The 14,483-nt window shown below is 40.9% G+C and overlaps 1 protein-coding gene across 1 annotated transcript in view; it reads right to left on the bottom strand.

The window, feature by feature from the left end:
• The window catches only part of LOC123984064 (macrophage mannose receptor 1-like), an 18,920-nt gene extending 5,747 nt beyond the window's left edge, over positions 1 to 13,173 (bottom strand). Inside the window, exons 1-11 of the mRNA XM_046070725.1 lie at positions 13,131 to 13,173; positions 12,619 to 12,861; positions 12,432 to 12,531; positions 11,632 to 11,867; positions 9,225 to 9,482; positions 8,478 to 8,732; positions 6,662 to 6,805; positions 6,109 to 6,348; positions 5,914 to 6,013; positions 5,105 to 5,340; positions 3 to 63 (exon numbers count right to left, since the gene is read on the bottom strand). Of these exons, the coding sequence (XP_045926681.1) occupies positions 3 to 63; positions 5,105 to 5,340; positions 5,914 to 6,013; positions 6,109 to 6,348; positions 6,662 to 6,805; positions 8,478 to 8,732; positions 9,225 to 9,482; positions 11,632 to 11,867; positions 12,432 to 12,531; positions 12,619 to 12,721 (1,733 nt within the window). The 5' untranslated portion in view covers positions 12,722 to 12,861; positions 13,131 to 13,173. The remainder of the gene's footprint in view (positions 1 to 2; positions 64 to 5,104; positions 5,341 to 5,913; positions 6,014 to 6,108; positions 6,349 to 6,661; positions 6,806 to 8,477; positions 8,733 to 9,224; positions 9,483 to 11,631; positions 11,868 to 12,431; positions 12,532 to 12,618; positions 12,862 to 13,130) is intronic.
• Positions 13,174 to 14,483: the final 1,310 nt, after the last annotated feature.

Here is a 14,483-nt window from a genome sequence, read left to right as displayed (position 1 = left end):
ACTGCAGAGTGATACTGGTCTCATCTTGTCTTATTGGTCTGAAGTCTTCTGCGTTTGGAGGAGCTGAGAGAGAAGAAGAGAAGGGAATGAATTTATCAACAAACAACTTTAGTTGAATATTTATTCATGCTCCATCTGGCTGTTAAGGTTGATCAACTTTGTATTTTTTGTTAACAAAACCTAATGGTGTCTATGAGAGAAACAATTATTTAAGACACGTTTGTATTAACAAGAATGTCACATTTTATACCTAACCACATCACAGCCTTCGTTTCATAGGACATACTGTATATAATGAAGAATAAATGAAGAATAAAAAACTCATAGGACTTATAGTTTGACAACTATGGGGAAATAAAGGAGTTTTTCTCAATGGATTTGGCACATTTACTGAAACAAACACAATTGTCAATCCCAATGTCACGTGGTACATTCAGCACACCACTCCATGTGACCTGCAAAAGGTGATGACTCAATCAAAAGAATTAACTCATGTTTCAAATGTAAATAAAGCCATCAATGACTAAATCATTGAGAGCAAAACAAAAGCTTCCTTTATCATTGCTCGGACCAAGACAGTAAAAATACAAAGACATCTTGTCAAATGACAGTGTACTCTGAAAATGTGATAATTATCCAGTATGTAATATTGTCCAATCAATAACTTTGTACATTTAGGCAGCTGCATAGTATTGATGTCAGCCATTGCACACACTATACTTTCAACAAAACTTTTATTTGACGACACTGTGGACCGGCCCAGATTAGGCTGCACTCTCCGATCAACCTCTGTCATACTCAGGCCAAGTTGATTACATGGTCTGTAACTGTTGCCTGTATCTCTCGAGATATTTTGACTCTTCCTCATCCTCTTTGCACACTCTAGCTCTTCCTCTCCCCCTCACCATGCCACCCCACACTAATGCCCGTCCTTGGATGGACTTTTGCCCCTGTCTGTCTCCTGCATGCTCCATATTCCACAGCTGAGTCTTATCCTTGCAGTATAAATGTGTTTGAGAACTGATTGGTTATGAGTTTCGCCTGTGAGCTAAATTGGACAGCAGTTGCGTTGGGTTGCTCTAATTTGTGAGGAAATTGAATTGTTCCCCATCTGGCCTAAGTCTCTGACAACTTTACAACAATACCACGTAACTATTATGTATCTAATATATGTGTGACAAGTTATTGTGATTGTTGGTCACTCTATTTAGCATGTCTATTTAGCATGTAGGGATTTACACAATGAACATGTGTATAATTGCATTTGAGGGAAATATGATTCAATAGCTAACAAATGAAAAGTTTATAGTATTATCTCTGCAAGGCTTACTCAGTGATTTGCGCTAAAGCTGTCACGGTTTTGTGGTGAAGGCAGGGTTGAGCAGGTTGGAGGACCCAAATGCAGGACGCAAGGCAAAGGAGGTACAGTTCAAGGGGTTTTAATAAACAAACAAAGGCGAGCACACTTACAAACTGAGTGGCTGATGACAGAGTCCAAAAACAAAGGCTGTCCAACAGAAATCCAAAAGGGTGAAAACCAGAATCCAAAACTGAGCAGGGTAACAGGGAGACACAGTGAGTAAGGCTGGAGACACGAGAACAAACTGCAACACTGGGTGACAATAAACAATGACCCGACAAAGACAAGAGTGTGACAAAAGCAGTCATAAATGACTATCGTCCTGTGAACAACTGACCTAATGTTCATATGAATAGTGTTATAATTTGACAAAAACAGGTGGACCCGGAACTTCAGCCTGTAGCCATCCACTATGGTGCGCAGGACCCACAGGGAAATGTTTTCAAGGCTCCGCCATGCTTCTACAAAATCCGCTAAGGGAACCAACCCCTCAGGGCTGGTGGCCGGTGTTATGTGTAGGTCCCCGGTGGCACCCTGAAGCGGAGAACCGCCAGGGAAACTCACCAGCGACACACGGTGTGTGAGCCCGATCGTTTAGCAGCTGCAACCCCTCGAGGCGGGCAGACTGCTGAGAGCTGGCGGCTAGCGTGTCCCGAGCGCCAAGACGGCGGGAAGCCTGTTGCCACGAGGGATGGGGACCTCGGTCAGTCTCTCTCGGGGGGGTGGTGGTGGTGGGCCCCCCTACTCGAAACCTCAGGACCTCTTCCCAGAGCCCGCCGAGACCGAATGACGGTCCTCAGGCCCGTCTTCTCGGGGGGCTGTGGGCGAGAGCGATGCTTCGCTTCTGGCTCCAGCGGTAGGAACTAGCCGAGGGCTGAGCTCGTCTCCCTTCAGCCGTCGCCGTCCTGGACCCAGACCGGCGGGGGAGATATTGCTCAAAAGCCTCTCCCTGCCTTTTGGCGTGCTGAAACCTGCTGACGACAGCATCCACTGCCTCACCAAACAGGCCAGTAGGAGAGAGGGGCACATCCAGGAGAAAAGCCTTCTCCTTCCCCTGGATGCCCGAGAGGTTGAGCCACAGATGGCGTTCCGTAGCCACTGGTCTCCTTGGTAACACAGAGTGTTAAGTCCGTAGCTCTACGGAGCTCAGTCAGGTCCTTCTCTGAGGGACCTCCCCCTAGGTCACAGTCTTTGAGAAGATCGGCCTGGTACGCCTGCAAGGTGGCCATGGTGTGCAGGCTTGCACCAGCTCGACCCGCTGCCATGTAGGTCTTGCCCACCAAAGCGTATTTCGTCCGACACGGCTTGGTGCGGAGCGCCAGCGTCTGAAGGAATGAAGCGAAGGTGGGAGAAAGATAGCTCGCGAGTGCTTCCTCCTCCCGAGGAATCGTTCCAAACCCGTGCTGCTTAATTTCTGTCACGCTGCTGTAGTCCAGCAGAGGGGACGCAGTCAGCCATGCAGAGCAGCTCTCTTTTTTGTTTTTTTCTCGGTCTGTTGAATGGCGAAGTATCGACGTAGGGGGTGGCGCTCGGGCTGCAGAAAGCTCATTGAGGTTACTGCCGGCCCGCGGCTCCTGCCCCGCCTCTCATAGCTGGGCGCGGTCTGATGATCAGACTGTGCAAACCTCTCTAAACTCATACCTCGGGCAGGAGAAGCCGAGAGACGGACTCCCGAACGGGGAAGAGAGGAGGCGGAGTCAGCAGACGAGGAACGGGAACGGGTCCTGATGTCCTCGGAGATGTAGTGCTGGGCGCCCCATGACCGAAGCCGCCGCGCCGCCTCAGCGACCGCCAGCCATCTAGCCACGGGGAGAGCGCATCCGGCCGTCTACGGAAAAGAGAGCCGCACGGGACCTCAGCACCCTCAGGGGCAGGGCCTCGCAATGGCCGCAAGCAGCCCCGTCGAGAGCTGCCTGGGCATGCGGCATCCCCAGACAGGAAACACACAGGGCATGAGTGTCCCCAGCCGTGATGTAGCGCGGCATGGAAAGACACACTGCCTGAACTCCTCACCAGCCATCTCTTCTGCTTCTCCTTCCAGGTAATTTCGTCTTGTGGTAGCTTTCTTCTGAGTAGTCTCAAACATGCCAGAGTGCCTGCTGAATAGAAAAAAGCTAATGTGTCCTATGTGCCGGCGTGATTATATACCCCCTCCGGTTACGCCGTCACACACTACCGTTCTATTAACACAAATAGGATTGGAGTAGTTTCATTCATAGTTCAGCCCTGCCACGCCCAGAGGCGTTCCCATAGTGTCGTCACCGACGCAGTTCGAGTTCCCTCGAAGGGGAACCACTGTATCCCCAGACAATTGAGACATAAGACAACGATATGAACGATCAACACTGTTCCTGTAAAGCTGGGTAGGCCTCTATTCGTTATTACTATCATTTAAAAAGCAGAACAACAGGGCTTTATTACGTTACATTCAGTAGGAAGTTAGCTAGCGTTAGCTAACTTAACATTACATTAGGAAAGATCCACAGCTGACATTTTTCAGGATTTATTTTAGGTTTTGGAAAGAGAATAAATCGTACTTCTCCTTTCAACCTCTCTTGGTAGCGACTGCAACTATTACAAGTGCCCCAGGAACAGTGTTTGACCTTGTCTTAGAAAAATACAACCCAAAAAAGCTAGAAAATGACTATTTTTGCATTAGAGTCAATGGAGCGCAGCCATGAAAGTGTCAGACCCCAGATACAGCGAGTCCTATACTGCGCTGTGATTGGCCAGCTGTGTATTCGGGGCGTTGCTTAATGAAGGGTCCAGGCTATTGAACTAAAATTTCAAAACCATAACGCCATTTTTCAGAAAGCAAACCCATTTCTCGAAACTCTACGCACAAATCCCTACATTTCTCATTTCCTACACCATGTGGTCATTGAGAAAACATTAACATTCAATATTGTTCACTCAATCAGCACAGGTTGAGCTCAATTAGCACACAGCTACCCAGGTGGAAACACAAACAGTCAAAACTGATAACACAACAATCAGAAGCTTCAATAGACAGATAAAAGGGCCGGAGTCAGTTCATCCAGTTTTGGAAAAATGGACCCAGAGAAATCTGAAGGAAGAGGTTTAGGACACCAGGGAGGAGAAGGAGGAAGATGAGGAGGAAGAGCAGTATGGAGAGGAGTAAGAGGTGAATGAAGAGGAACAGTAGGAGTTGGAGGAGGAGATGGGATAGGAATAAGATGAGGAGTAGGAGGAGGGCGGAGGAGGAGGTGGAGAAGAAGGTGGAGGAGGTAGAGGGAAGAGGAGTAGGGAGAGGAGAAGGAGGTGAAGAACAAGAATCTCTGGCCTGTCCCAGACCAAAGACTGGACGCTGGGGCAGAATAATTTGTTGTTTAGTGTGTTGGACTGTACAGTACACTAAGGAGTAAAAAATGTGCAAATGTTTACATTTGTTATTTCTTTTGTTGTGTTTTTGAGGGGGAGATCCAAAAGCAACATTACTAATCACCAGTTTTTGAAGTATTGTTTTGAATTCATCTCACCAGTGTAAGACTGTGTTATAATGTGTGTTATGTCTGAGGGCAAAGTTTGGTTTTTCAGCAAGATTGAATGGTTTTGAGTGGAAAGCTTAATTTAGACCTGAAAATAGGATGTTTGGGGAATTGGGTGAGAAGTTTTGGATTTGTGTTTATAGTTTTGAGAAAAAGAGGCAACATTTTGAGAAATGTGTTTAAGCAATCGAGAAAAACTGTAATACATTATGTAAGTAGAAATAAAATGCATTACTTGTTGAGTAACAGATGAACGGTAAAGTGAGGGAGCAGTTATCATCTGACCACCGTCCTGAGTAACTGAACATTGTGGTGACACACTGCTCTGGACTGTCTGGTTGCCCATAAACCCAGTATTGAAACATAGAGGTGCTCCCATCAGACCACAGTTGTTCCCGGTGCAGACCGATCCACACATCGTCACCAGCTGTCAGCTTTGTGATGATGTCATTTTCTGCCCGATTTCGTATACTGCAAGAGAAACAGTAGCATATACACATCAAGGGTGAGTTGAGTTTAACTGAAGAGGTAAAACATAACAGACAAAAGAAAATTAGACACTGCAGTGCATTGTTAGTGATTGTTGGGAAATATAATATTGAAGCTTATGTGATTATTTAAGGATTTGATAACGTGTTCAGCCACTTGAACAACGTAGCTGTTAATTAACAACCCTAAAATCAGTGAAACATAATCATCTTACAATTAAGGTCTATTATCGGTACTATCAGTAATACTATACATACTACGTGACTCAGCTCCAAGTGCATTACGGTCATAAAACTAAGAATGAAAAATATATATCTTACAAGCAAATGAATGAATAAATAATAATATTAAATAAAGAGAATCAGGAAGGGAAGGATTCAAATAACAAAAAGGATCAAATAAAACAGTTGGACAAATTTTATAATCTATTTGGGATTCAATCAACCATCACAATACTAAATAAGCTGAATCAACAGAACAGATAGTAGTTGTTAAGTAGTTGGTTCAGTACTGAACTATTGTATGTGTTGGAGTCTTCATCAGTGCACACTGTACCTGGCTAGATCGACGTAATTCTCCCTGCAGTATCTCTGAGCTTCAGTCCAATTAAAAGGTGTGTCGACTTTTACAAAGGATGATGTTCCATTTACTGAACCTGGAAATATATTGATGAAGAGAAGTTATTAACAATGTGCTATGCATAAGTTCCATATAGCCCTTTGTTAATTCTTACGCTATAAGAAAACTCACCGTTGTAGCACACAGAGTAGAACAGGTCGTTGCAATTAACGTCCACCCATGTTCCACTGTAGCCATAGTAATAGAAATAAAAATATCTTAAATTTTGGAGCAGCACACAGTTCTGTCCAATAGCAAGGTAGGGATGTCCAGGAGCCCAGTTTCTAAACCCTGTGTCTCCTTCACCATAGAAGCTGCTGTCATTCAGGGACCATCTCCAGTTGTCATCATAGAGACCTATCCAAGCCTTTCCTGTTCAAACATATGTTCATTATATAACAGCTGGAATTAAAATTGTTGCTGAATTGACCTAAAATGTAGATGAATAAACTGAACATCCCTTAAATTATGTGTCTCCTCTATTTTGTTGTTCTTTCACATTCCAATGATCATATCACCCTGCTGCCTTCTGGCAAATAAATGTACCTACCATATTTTATCATTTCATCTAATCATAGTAACTTTATCAAAAACCTGGTTTGGCCTAGCTTTTATATTTGTATCTGATTACACATCAGTATATATAGACTATGTTCTGTGTATGTTTCCAATATTGAGAACTTGCCTCTGTAGCTCGGTGTGGTGCTGAGTATAGCATAGGCGTCAGTACTGGTTCTTATGGTGGCCAGGTCAGTGTAGACCCGTCTGCAGAAGCTCTGAGCTTCAGTCCAGTTCAGTGGCGTAGCCTCAAAGTAAAACTGACGAGTTCCTAAAACAAAGCATATTCAGTTTTTTATTACTTACTTTTTATAAAGCATGCAAACTTTTTTTACAGTGAACATGAAGAGGCACTATGAATCAGGTGGGTTCAGCTGTACTGTGGAGTTTTACAATACATTTTCCTCATTGATGAGATTTTTGTATTCTAGCAGCACACACTGTATCATGACTCAGTTTGTTGCAGAAATACTTTAGTATATGTAGCACTGAGTCAGAGATGTTTCAGAAAGATGGTTATTGTTTACATGGAAAGAAGAATATTTTAAGTTGAATTGATAATTTGTTAATATCTCTGGAAAATCAGACAAACAAATGTCAATTTCATCATATATCATAACTGAACATACAATTAAACATACATTTTTAATAGGGCTGGGCAAGTTAACATGGGATTACTGAGTTAACACATTAATTAATTAACGTGACAATTATTTTATCTCACGTTAATGCAGTTTTTATTATTATGATTTTGAAAGTCCGTTGCTCACTGGCTGTGAATCCACATACAGTCAAACCATGGGTCACAGGAGGGGTGGGATGTTGATCAGCCTGCAAATCATCCACCTAAACAAGCAGCGAAGGGAGGCTTCAATGCAGCGTGTGGGAGAAGTAAGACATTGCTCCGCAAGTAAACGGCAGGCGCTCTATGGATGGTAACTTTACCTGATAGGCCTTCATCTAGTTTTGCGGGGATGTTCTGCCATGTAAATTCCCTCCTGTTGATGTCCTATTTAGTAAACAGTAATAGATTCTGGAAACTCACAAACAGTGAGGATCAGTCTCTCTTCCAATGATCTGTGCTCCGCGTCGCCTATAGAAAGTTCAAGACAATTTAACTTTGGAAGCTGGCGGGCGTGAGACAAACTGTCGCGAGAGCTTTTTGCTACGCCTTGTGCTCGACCACCTCACCTCACTCTAACAGGGACACTTGCTACTGAACACAGACTGTTGATGCTCCCTGATAAAAGAAAAATGTTTCTGCTGATACTGTTGCTCAGAAGGTGCCTGTTATGACGTTATGATTATGGCTCTGAACTCTGATGTTAACTTGTTTTAACAAGCTAGATAAAAGGTAATGCCCTGGCAGTGGCAAATAGCTTTGGTTTGATATTTGATGTGATTACATTAATGCTTAAGTAGAGATTTAAAATAAATATTTTATTGCTACTGTGTAAAGGGAATACTGCTGGTAAAAAGCAACTTGTTTGTTTATAGTGTTTGCAAACCACATGTTATTGCACTTTTGTATATATAGTATTAAATTTAAATTAAAATACACTGCTTTAGAATTTATTATTAAATTTTGCGCATAACAATGAGATTAATAGCAGAAAATCATGCAATTAATCGCGATTAAAATGCTTAATTGTTGCCCAGCAATAATTTTAAATTAATACAAAAACTTAATAAGTAAAAATAATGACAAGGAATGACAAGGTAATGTTATGTTAACATTGTGCTCAGAACAACATGAAAAAAGAAGAAGAAAAGACAACATCAAGTTAATTAATTACATGAAGGAGGAATAAGACAAATGTTCAAATGTAACAAGGAAAAAGTACTACTGCTGTAGTACTATTAACTGTCCAGTTGCTTCCCAAGTTATAAGATGTAAATTTTTAACCAGGTTAAATACACATTAATGAAGTCAAACAACTTACTAGTGACTGCAGTAATGCTCACTCCACTGCTTCTGGCGTTCTCAAACACAGAGTAGAGAGTGAATACGTATGTAGTTCCAGGAGTGAGAGATGAGACTGTGTAAGTTACTGGTCCATCTCCATCTGGTACAGCGATGTCGATCTCTGCACTATTAAACTGGAGAATATAGCTGACGTTGTTCACTTTATTCCACTGCAGAGTGATACTGGTCTCATCTTGTGCTGTTGAAATGAAGTTGTATGCGTTTGGAGGAGCTGAAAAAGACAAACAGAGCAGTGAAAGCTGTATTAACAAAGTGACAATGTTCCCTCTGACAGTTAAAGATGGTTCATTTTGTATCTCCACATAAATACAAACTAAAGCTGTCTGTCAGGAACAGAGCAAGTGAAACAATTCTTTGTATTACTGAGTATGAATGTTTTTTTTCTGGATCCAGATGTCACATTCTGTAGTCATATCCATCACACTTTATATCACAACAGAGATGTACTCCACGATAAATGAAGAATAACAATGCAACAAAAGTTTAAAAAGAAATCATTCTTAATGTAAAAATATTTTACAGTGTTGGCCAAAACATTGCTGAGTAAATTAACATGCAATAAAGTGCATGTTGTTAAGTAGCACATTCCTTTAATGAATATTATACCCAGTAGATACGTCTTAGTTTTACACTGGTGCTCTGAAAAGCAGATGATGGCTCGCTAAGCAGATACAGAGCATAGAAATAAAGTGTCACATATTACCGGTAACTGCAGTAATGTTTACTCCACTGCTTCTGACGTTCTCAAACACAGAGAAGAGAGTGAATGTGTATTTAGTTCTAGCAGTGAGAGATGAGACTGTGTGAGTTACTCGTCCATCTCCAGCTGGTGCATTGATGTTGATCTCTGCACCATTAAACTGGAGAATGAAGCTGAAGCTGTTGTTCACTTTATTCCACTGCAGAGTGATATAGGTCTCAGCTTGCTGTATTGCTCTGAAGTCTTCTGTTTTTGGAGGAGCTGAGACAGAAGAAGAGAAGGGAATGAATTGCTTGAATATTTATTCATGTTCCATCTGGATTTTAAGGTTGATCCATTTTCTATCTTATGGTGGCTATGAGAGAAACAATTATTTAAGGCACACGTTTGTATTAGCAAGAATGACCACAAATTATGGTATGAGTTTCACAGGACATATATAATGAACAATAAATGAAGAATTAAAAATTCATAGGACTTAAAGTTGAACAACTATGGGGAAATTAAGGAGTTCAGTATGTTGGCCAATACAGTACATGATTTCAAGTAAAGAAGGACATTAGCAAAATACAGTTTAGATTTAATAGGGATGGGTATCCCTACTCGATACCTTTATGTTATCGACCGAAACAGCCCAGTATCAAGTAAAATCGAAACGTCTCCAGTCAAACCAGTACTTCAATTGGTACTTTTTGTAACCAGATCGCAGCAAAAAATTACTATTTGTATGGTTTTGCTTGCAGCCAAACACGCAAGCAACACACAGAAAAAAGATAAGAGCACGCCTTTTTTCCCCTTATGTGCCTTCACCATAAACTGTATAAAAAAGGTCTGTACGCGCCATGCGTGATTTTAACAGCCGCTCGCCTTTGGCTGCGGTCTCAGGGATGTTTGTCACTGTTGCAAGTTTATCACCACAAGCTTGGATCTCCATTGGTTTCATCTTCTGGTATCATTTAACACTTCTTCTTCTTCTTCTGTACATTTATTTGCTATTCACATCACTTGTCACCGATTGATCACTGCATTTCATCACATAAATTAAACGCTTTTGTCGCGCAGCAGTGATTTTACTCAGGAGCCTCCGGCAGCAGCTGCGGCTGCTTCAGGTGTAGTTGGTTTGATCGGCTGGACGTGCAGCCTCTCTTTTCCTCTGTTTGTGAGTCTTTAATGTAGCTTAGTTTTGATACTTTAATTTAAAATTACCTTAAATTTGTTTCCCACAACATATTTGGTCACTAAACTATTTCACTCCTCCTCTCTCATTCAAATATGAAAAGAATTTGCAAGCTGTAGTCTTTCCCCGTATAATACTACCTGTGAGGATGAACTAATTAGGTTCTGATACAATTTACAATACTTCTATAACTTCTATGTTATTAGAAACAACAAAAAATAATAACGAGATCACCTTGCTTGTTCTAAACATTACATTAATAAAAATTATAATAGGCTACCAATCACCTACTATGGCTTCAACAGGTGGCATTTTGAAATGTAAATGCTCTGTATTTGTATAGCGTCTTTCTAGTCTTTTCAAAGCGCTTTTACACTACATCTGCAGTCATCATTCACACACATTCATTCACTGAGCCTAAGTGCTAAAACAGTTCTCAGTTGAACACACGTTCATACACTGGCAGAACAGCCACCAAGGCCGAACTTCCGATTAACAGGCAACCCACTCTACTTCCTGAGCCACAGCCGCCCCCATTTTATGCAAGGTATCGAATGAAGTACACTACCGGTATCGGTGTCACTTTAAGGGTGGTAAAACCACCATAACTGGTACCATAAAATTTTAAACAATACCCAACCCTAAGATTTACACAGTCACACTTACAAGATTTTTAATTCATCGGATTGTTTGATGCAACACATTTAATTTGGTCTATCATGTTGACGCCAATTGCTATTTCCAACGATGATCCATCATCCATCCATCGTCAACCGCTTACCTACGTACAGAGTCACGGGGGGGCTGGAGCCAATCCCAGCTGACATTGGGCGAATGGCGAGGTACACCCTGGACAGGTCACCAGTCCATCGCATGGCCACACACAGACAAGCAACCATTCACACTCACATTCACACCTAAGGACAATTTCAGACAATTTTTGCTGTGAGGCGACAGTGCTAACCACTGTACCACCACGCCGCCCACGATGATCCACCACCACCACTTTATTGATGCAGTTAACTGATTTACTATTGTACAGTAGGTTCAATCTATTGTATGTTCTTAATTTAAACAGTATTATACATTTGAGACACATTTCAGTAAGCTATAGATGTTAATGTTAACCTAGCGTACATGTACTCACTTTTGTGAGATACTGTATATAACTAAACTGACTTAATGCAAAAAATAATCTTTATACAGTATGTGAGTAGAAATAAGATGCATTACTTGTTGAGTAACAGATGAACGGTAAAGTGAGGGAGCAGTTATCATCTGACCACAGTCCTGAGTTTCTGAACGCTGTGGTGACACACTGCTCTGTGCTGTCTGGTTGCCCACTGGCCCAGTATTGAAACACAGAGGGGCTCCCATCAGACCACAATGGTTCCTGGTGCAGACCGATCCACACAGTGTCAGAAGCTGCCAATTTTGCGATGGCAAAATTTTCTGCCCGATTTCGTACACTGCGAGAGAAACAGTAGCATATACACATCAAGGGTGGGTGGAGAATAATTGAAGAGGTAAAACGTAACAGACAAAAAATAATAAAAAATCACACAGCATTACATCATATATAATATTATAGCTTATGTGGTTATTTAAGGATTTGGTAACGTATTCAGTCACCTGGACAACGTAGCTGTTAATTACCGTCTTAAAGTCAGTGCAACGAATCATCACAATGATCATCATCATAATTATCATACTACATGACTCAGCTACAAGTGCCATACATCCGTAAAACTATCAATGAAAAATATATATAACTATAAAACTATAATACATGTAAAACATTAATAATAAATCAACAAAAACAGGAAGGATTCAAATGACACAAAGTATCAAATACAACATTTGGACAAAAATAAAACAATAGGGAAGATCATCCAATCCTTTTGGGATTCCTATCAACTGTTAGAATACTGAATAAGCCAAGTTTCATCAACAGAACAGATAGTAGTTGTTAAGTAGTTGGTTCAGTACTGAACTATTGTATGTGTTGGAGTCTTCATCAGTGCACACTGTACCTGGCTAGATCGACGTAATTCTCCCTGCAGTATCTCTGAGCTTGAATCCAATTCAAAGGTGTGTTGACTTTTACAAAGGATGATTTGCCATTTACTGAACCTGGAAATATAATGAGAAAATTAACAATGTGCTATGCAGAAGATCTATTTAGCCCTTTGTTAATTCTTACACTATAAGAAAACTCACCGTTGTAGCACACAGAGAAGAATTGGTAGTTGCAATTAACGTCCAACCACTTTCCATTGTAGTCATTGAAGTAGTAATAGTAATAGTAATAGCTTTGAAGCATCACACAGCTCTGTTGTCCGTAAGGATTGTAGGGATATCCAGGGGCCCAGTTTCTAAACACTGTCTCTCCTTTACCATAGAAGCTGCTGTCATTCAGGGACCATCTCCAGCCTCCACCGTAGAGGCCTATCCAAGCCTTTCCTGTTCAAACAGATGTTCATTATATAACAGCTGGAATTAAAATACTTGCTGAATTGAATTAAATTGTGAATAACTTTACTGAACATCCCTTAAATTATGTGTCTCCTTTATTTTTCATTGTTGTTCTTTCACATTCCACATTATAATATTTTATAATTTTATCTAATCATAGTAAGCTTATCAAAAACTTGGATGTTGTTCGTATGATTCAGTGTATATACACTATGTTAATGTTATGCACAGTGTGTGATTCTAATTTCAGAACTTGCCTGTGTAGCCTGTTGAGCTGTAGTAGAGTACAGAATTGACGCCAGTATAGGTTTCTATGGTGGCCAGGTCAGTGTAGATCCGTCTGCAGAAGATCTGAGCTTCAGTCCAGTTCAGTGGTGTACTCTCAAAGTAGTATTGACGATTTCCTAAAACAAAGCATATTTATTTGAGTTCAGCTGTACTGTGGGGTTTTACAATACAACTCACACGTTGGTGAGATTTTTGTGTGCTAGTAGCAGTCACTGTATCCTGACTACAGAACCTGGAAACAATGTATGCTTCACCAAACTGAACTAAACAGCCCTGCTAGATTTAATGTTTAGTGCCTAAACACTTTGTCTATCAGCTTGAGTCAGATCAAGTTTCAGCTTGCCTCAGTAAATTGGTGTTCACTGTTTACCACTGACAATAAAAAAAGAACCAGTTCAATTACAAATATGTTTTCAGGATTTTCTGTATTGTCTCAGTTTATCAGAGAAACACTTACTATATATGCAGTACTGAGTCAGAAATGTTTTAGGAAGATGTCTGATTACATGGCAAGAAGAATATTCTAAGATGTATTGATAATTTGCTAATATCTCTTTAAAATCAAACAGACAAACTTCAGTTTCATCATATATCATAGCTGGACATAAAATGAAGCATACATTTTGAATTTATACAAAAACGAAAATAAGTAAAAATAATAACAAGGACTGACCAGGTAACTTTATGTTAACATTGTCGTTTTAGAGGTGCTCAGAAAAAAAACAAGAAGAAAAGAAAACTTTGCAGTTAACTTAATTACACGAAGAAGGAATAAGAAAAATTTTCAAATGTAACCAGGTTAAACTACTACTGCTGGTAAATTACTATTAACTGTTATTCCTGGTGTAGTGTAATGAACCAACAGTGTGGATTTGTGCATTTTATATTAAATAATTTAGAGACTCAACTCCTCTTTTCTCTCCCAGAGAGAAGCAGGGGATTTGATTATCAACCATCTACAAATGGCTGAAGAGACCCCAACAGAAGTGGGGTGGAAAGGTCGCTTTCCCTAAGTGCTATTCCTGAGCAGCCTGATCGTAAAACTGGCACCTTTGATTCTGCAGCCTGATAACGCGGTGCCTGACAGTTAAACTGACAAAAGGGACATTAACCAGCGATTAGCATTTTTCTAAACAGCCTATAAGAACTCTTCTTAAAAGGGGGCAGGAAACCCTAAACTGCCCCCCACACATGTAACCATAGCAACTGTCCTTGCTCTGTGTTTAATTACCTCTCATCAAAGGGATACTCCTTCTCACCCAGGTGTGACAAAATCCACGACACAAGGGACAATAATCTTTTAGTTACCTGATTATGTTTGC

This window comes from Micropterus dolomieu, linkage group LG01, assembly GCF_021292245.1.
Source record: "Micropterus dolomieu isolate WLL.071019.BEF.003 ecotype Adirondacks linkage group LG01, ASM2129224v1, whole genome shotgun sequence".
In the NCBI taxonomy this organism is placed as follows: Eukaryota; Metazoa; Chordata; class Actinopteri; order Centrarchiformes; family Centrarchidae; genus Micropterus; species Micropterus dolomieu.
This window is presented reverse-complemented; position numbering and strand designations above follow the sequence as displayed.